This window comes from Onychomys torridus, chromosome 4 (assembly GCF_903995425.1).
Source record: "Onychomys torridus chromosome 4, mOncTor1.1, whole genome shotgun sequence".
NCBI lineage: Eukaryota > Metazoa > Chordata > Mammalia > Rodentia > Cricetidae > Onychomys > Onychomys torridus.
Genome location: NC_050446.1, coordinates 62323240 through 62329672, shown reverse-complemented (window position 1 = coordinate 62329672; position 6433 = coordinate 62323240). Strand labels below are relative to the sequence as shown.

Genomic DNA, 6433 nt, shown 5'->3' with positions numbered 1-6433 from the left:
TTACCAGCAGTCCTGTAACAACTAGAATGGAACGCCTGCATAGTAACAGCTCCTGATAGCCCTGTAACAACTAGAATGGAACGCCTGCATGGTAACAGCTCCTGATAGTCCTGTAACATACTAGAATGGAACACCTGCATGATAACAGCTCTGCCATCAGTATGTATTTTACCCATTTTGTGCCTATGTGTACAAACACTATTACACATTTGTTTGTGGGTATATAAATCCTTTTTCTAAAAGCTTTTAAAACTACTATTAATCATTCTGGGAATTAAGAATGGAAGATGAAAATGGAGGACAGAAATGGTTTACTCAGTTTGTAGATTTATATTAAGATTGCATGTTTTACTGTAACAAATTCATAATTTTTATAATGTGAAAGTAATATATAAATACATGAATGTAAACATGCAAAACAGGAGAATAAAACTTTCCACATTTTTACATGCATTGTACCTCCACATAGTATGTAAACTGTTTATCTTTTGAACCTATATATTATTATATCTTGTTGTAAGAAAAGAGCTTTTCATCTTGTACATAAAATTGAATTTCTGCTATAAAGTTGGATGTCATTCTTATAAACAGAACATTCTATTATTTATAAAGGTAAAGTGATTTTACTTTGAAAGCACATTTCTTTTGACCAGCTTCCAAAAAGCATGTTTCACATCCTTATTCCTCAGACTATAAATGATGGGGTTCAACATGGGGCTTACAAAAGTATAGAACACAGCAATGATTTTGGATTGTTCAACTGACTTGTCTGTGGGAGGTCTAACATACATGCAGAACAGAGTCCCATAAAACACAGTCACTGCCACCAGATGGGACCCACAGGTGGAAAAGGCTTTGCGCCTACCTTCAGCAGAACGCATCCTCAGGATGGCAATAAGAATGAACAGGTAGGAAATGAGGATTATAAACAGGGAATTGGAGAGGTTAAATCCTGCTACCACAAACATAGATGTTTCCTTAATGAAAGTGTCAGAGCAGGAGAGTCTGATGAGAGGAGGGTCAGCACAGTAGAAGTGGTTGATGATGTTGGAGCCACAGAATGTCAAGCGGTATGTCCACATGGTTTCCATCAGGCCACTAAGGAAGCCATAGATGTAAGGACCGGCAATCAGACGCACGCACACCCCTTTGGACATCTTGCTGCTGTAAAGCAAAGGGTTACAGATGGCCATATACCTGTCATAGGCCATCACAGCTAGCATATAATATTCAGTAATAACCATAGCAATGAAAAAATAACACTGAACTAAGCAAGCAGCATAAGAAATGGTTTTCTTCTCAGATAAAAAGTTCACCAGCATCTTGGGAGTCACATTGGTAGAATAGCACAAATCCAGGCAGGACAAGCTGGCAAGAAAGTAGTACATAGGAGTGTGCAGGCGTGAATCTACCCTGATCAGCACCATCATGCCAAGATTCCCTCCGACGGTGATCACATAGATCACCAGGAAGAGTACAAAAAGGATAGGCTGCAGCTCTGGACGATCTGTTAATCCCAAGAGAACAAATTCAGTCACCAAGGAGTAATTGCCTCTGACCATTTTCTCAGGTGCCAGCATGTTCACTTAGATGGATTAAAGAAGGGGGAATGAGATACTTGTTAGATATTTTTTCTCTCCCCCCCCCCCTGTTTTCCTTCCTCCCTCTTATCATTCATCCTCACACAACTATTACAAAGGGCTGAGAATGTCAGAGCTAGTACACTGGATTTTCAAATCTTTTTTTTTTTTTTTTTTTTTTTTGGTTTTTCGAGACAGGGTTTCTCTGTGTAGTTTTGCGCCTTTCCTGGAACTCGCTTTGTAGACCAGGCTGGCCTCGAACTCACAGAGATCCGCCTGGCTCTGCCTCCCGAGTGCTGGGATTAAAGGCCTGCGCCACCACTGCCCGGCTTCAAATCATTTTTTAAAAAAGGAACTCTTTGTGGTGTCTCTCTCTCTCTCTCTCTCTCTCTCTCTCTCTCTCTCTCTCTCTCTCTCTCTCTGTCTGTGTGTGTGTGTGTGTGTGTGTACATGCACTTCCAAGCACACGAGTGGCATGTGAATGCTACAATTTGCACATGGAGGTCAGGACAAGCTTGGTTATTGTTCCTTCCCTCTCACACTATTTGGGGCAGGGTTTTAGCATATCTTGTTATTAAATGACCATGTCAATACAGGAACCCTGAGTTTACAGATGCATGTTACCACAACCAGCTTGAATGGATTCTAGGAAACACATGTCCCATGAACATGGGAAAGGGGTGAAGGCAGGTGCTTTAAACACTGTTAAAAAGTTTTACACACAGCAGTATGAATAACACGAATAAAAGAAATTTAAATCACGTTTTTATTTTCTTATCAATTTACTTTCTCATTTGTTTCCCCAAAGTAAATGTTTCACAACCTATGTCAAAATTTTGTCAATTCTGTTCTGGTAGTGGGTAAAATTTTGAATGTAATCTTTCTAACTGCATGTAGAAAAACCAAAGACAATTCAGCTCTCTTTGTTATAGTAAAGCAAAGATGGATGAAAGTAGTTAGAGTGATTCTTAGTACAAAGGACAGAATATCCTTTTGTAATTCAAATATTATACTTCCAGATAATATAAAATCAGATACTATCAACTCTAATGGATAAATACAACAACAAATTACTGGCGGGGACTCTAGATATTTTCATTAGGAATTTTCGTTCTATATTCAGCTTTTTTAAAGCTGTAGAGTAGATGGTACAAGAGAGTAAAATTCATTTGACTGCTAGAGCCATTTGTGTAGTCAATCAGAATGAGCAAGGTGAGGCAGGAGACTCAACTGTAATGAGCCAGAGAGTAATTTCTGTGCAAACAGTCCACTCTGACGATGGCCTCGGATTTTTACTTCATGGTAACATATGCCTCATGTTCTAATATCCTATGAGATTCCAATTTTGAGTATCAGAATCCATTATTTCAAGCAAAATCTACCACGTTATTGTTAGAAATTAATTTTATGTTTCAGTCTGTCCTTAACCAAGTTACAAAAAAGAAGTCTGCAGGCATCCCATATATACCCAATTCACCAGCTATATATGTCTAATATGTAAGCTGTTTCTGGTAGCTGAATCAAACAAAAGTACAAAGTATGTGCCTTGACTTGGTGGTATCTTCAGAATGCTGCATTCTTAATTAGACAACCTAGTATACAAGCAACATTGAACACCACATGCATAGAAGTTATCTAATTGAGAAATAAATAAGATAACCAATAATGATCTTTGCTTTGAAAAAAGCTGGCTGTGTTATATGGTAAGGGTGATGAAAATTATAGTTAAATGTCAAAGTTCATTATAAATATTTGAACTAAATAGATAGTGGTGTTTTAAAGTAAGAATAGACACCAAAAAGCAATGAGGCTTATCTGGGGTTTAAGGAATTTATAATAATTGTACAGAAGGACAAGATTAGAAGGCCTCTCATGTAATTTGAACATTACATGTGCAGGCATTTCACTGGAGACTTTCAATTGAAGTGGAAGCTATCCAATGTGTATGAGAAATATCACAAAGAGATCACAAAGGAAGGCAGTAGACAGCAGACATTCCTCTAAAGAACCATTTTCTTATGACATTATTGACCAGTCTAAAAATTCTTGAGTAATTATGGGTCAATATGCATAGTGATGAGTTTTCTCACATATATATTATTTCTGAAAACAAATACAACAACATATCCCATTACAAAGTTTCACTGACTATAATTATTTCTCTCTAGATTGGAAAAATAAAAAATAAATTAAATAATTTAATATATCTACATGTATTTATTTTCTTAATGGAAATCTAAAAACTAATCATTTTATTTGATAAGTTATATAGTTTATGCTTTTAAATAGAAAAGACAGTTGCATTCTTGGTAAGTTAGTATGCATTGTGAATATATAGGTGAAATTTGGAGTGACTAGAATTTCCATTGTACAAATTAAAAGACAAAAGTCACAACAATAGCTGGGTGATGGTGGCGCACTCCTTTAATCCCAGCACTAGGGAGGCAGGGGCAAGTGGATCTCTGTGAGTTCGAGGCCAGCCTGGGCTATCAAGTGAGTTCCAGGAAAGGCGCAAAGAGCTACACAGAGACACTGTGTCTCAAAAAAAAAAGCACAACAATAATAAAAAACATAAATACACCTATCAAATCAGCTCTATAGATGTCATTGGTATCTGAAAAACTGCTAGTTGAAATGTACTTATCCCCATCTCAGGAACAGGTCAATACGCAAATGTCATGATAACAGAGTAGCCTAGAACTGTTAAAGTCACTACTGTATGTGCATATAGTCTCACACACAAAAGCTCTTATCTACTCATTGGATTGAGTGTATGGAGTAGGAGAATATAGGGAATTTTAGTCAAGGAAAGGGAGAGAGAAAGTAAAAGCAGGAGTTATCGAATTTAAAATTCAGTAGTTGGGCACCTAAATACCTGACTGATCATGAAATATACAGAAGTCAGTAAGGATAGTTGAGAAAATTAGATTGTAAGGTAGGAAATGAGAACACAAATGGATGAGCTAGATAGTGGTGGAGGCATGTAGTTCCTATGAACTTCCTGGGAGTGCACACTGTTCTTATGTGCTTTGCCATCGTGGACTCCAGCACCTTCCTCTCCTTGTTGTTTCCACTGACATGCTTCTCAAATAAGAAGACAAGGTATGTTACCTACTTACAGTGAATGACCCTAACTTCTAGGTCATGTTAGACAATGGAGATACATATAATTTTCTATATTATTAGTAAAATTCTTTTAAGATTTCATTTACATTGTGACATCTCCCTTGACATAATATTATTCTTTCCATGATATATGGAGTACATTTGTGTTCTGTGTCAGACATTGAGCAGTTTCCAAAGGACCTACCATTTCCACCATCTTTCAATTATGAGTCTACCAATTCTAAATTCATAATTCTTAATGTACTTTTTAGATATATTAAACCTTATCTCAATTTCTGTCTCCAATATTTTAAAGATACGTCTTTAAAAGTTATATAATGTTTTTCTTTTTGCTAGAAAAAATAAAATACCAAATTAACTTAATTTCTTTAGATTTTTGTAAGTTTTATTTTTGAGGTTGTAATATAATTAATTCATTTCTCCCTTCCCTTTACTCCCTATAAAGCAGCATTTCTCAGCCTGTGGCCAGTGACCTCTTTGTGGGTTGAATGACCTTTTAATGGGAGTCGCCTAAGGCCATCCAAAAACACAGATATTTACCTTATGATTAATAACAGTAGCAAAATTATAAGTAACAGCAAAAAAATATTTTATGGTTTGGGGTCACCACAGCAGAAAGGACTATATGAAAGGGTTACAACATTAGAAAGGTTGAGAACCGATGCTCTAAACCTCCCATTTCTCTCCTTTCGCTCTTTCAAATTCATGGTCTGTTTTTCACAAATTTGTGATGAAGGTATATTGTGGCTGTTAGAGAATTCCCCTTTAAATATTTTCTGAAAATATCAGTGAGATGATTAAATTATTTCTTTCATGTGATCATTTTGTGTATTATTTGAATTAATTATGGAAATGCAATTTGTCAACTAAAATGATTATCAGAAACATATAATTTCAATAAATTTTTAGTATTTTTCAATGACCAATCTAAGTAACAAATATATACTAACTTATTTCAGTGAGATGAGACACTAGACTGGTATTCAAAAGGGTTTTGTTGACACTTGATTCTTCATGATGAATATCAAAACTGAAACAAGTGAAAAAAATGGTAATAAATACAAAGCTCATGATTTTTATTCCTACCTGAAATCAGGAAAAAATTCTCCCAGAAACACGAGAGGTCCAAACAAGGAACTGCTGAAAATGACTTATGCCCTATTTGAATTGGCAGTGTTTATCCCTGAAGTATTTTTCAACACACCCCAAAGCAATAATTAAAGAAAACTTAGTAATTGGTTTAGATATATACCCACTAGAACCTTGGGATTTGAGCAATGGAATTGCATCACCTTTTAAGTATCTTTAGCTACATATTTTATGTGATTATGAACTGATGCTCAGGGGATTTTTTCATTAAGAATCATTATTTGTTGCAAGAAAATGTCCAGAATAATTAGTAGTGGTATAATGTCTTGACATAATTCATGGTATTTAATTTTTCTATGATTCTTTCAAAGATGGAATTGTGCACTGTGCAACCACTCCTAATGAAGAAAAGCTAAGTAGTCACATTATAAAACTCAATATACATAAAACATTTTCTAATAATTTTATCATTTTAATGATTTATTAGACCATAAAAATAATATAATTGAACTTAATAAAATGATTAGAAAGCAAATTTATACAATATAGATATCATTTAAATATACTAAAATTTTTCAGCAAGATTTCAGAGCATCATAATTATCAATAAATAAAATAATACACCATTCTGATTTGAT

General features: G+C 35.1%; 1 protein-coding gene across 1 annotated transcript; it reads right to left on the bottom strand.

Annotated features, from left to right (window-relative positions):
• Nucleotides 1-623: 623 nt before the first annotated feature.
• On the bottom strand, nucleotides 624-5815 carry LOC118582767 (olfactory receptor 1030). Its single transcript, XM_036185857.1, has 2 exons — nucleotides 5793-5815; nucleotides 624-1585 (listed from the first exon to the last, which is right to left on the bottom strand). Exon 2 carries the CDS (start codon nucleotides 1578-1580, stop codon nucleotides 624-626), a length of 957 nt encoding a protein of 318 aa, XP_036041750.1. The 5' UTR covers nucleotides 1581-1585; nucleotides 5793-5815.
• Between the last annotated feature and the right edge of the window lie 618 nt (nucleotides 5816-6433).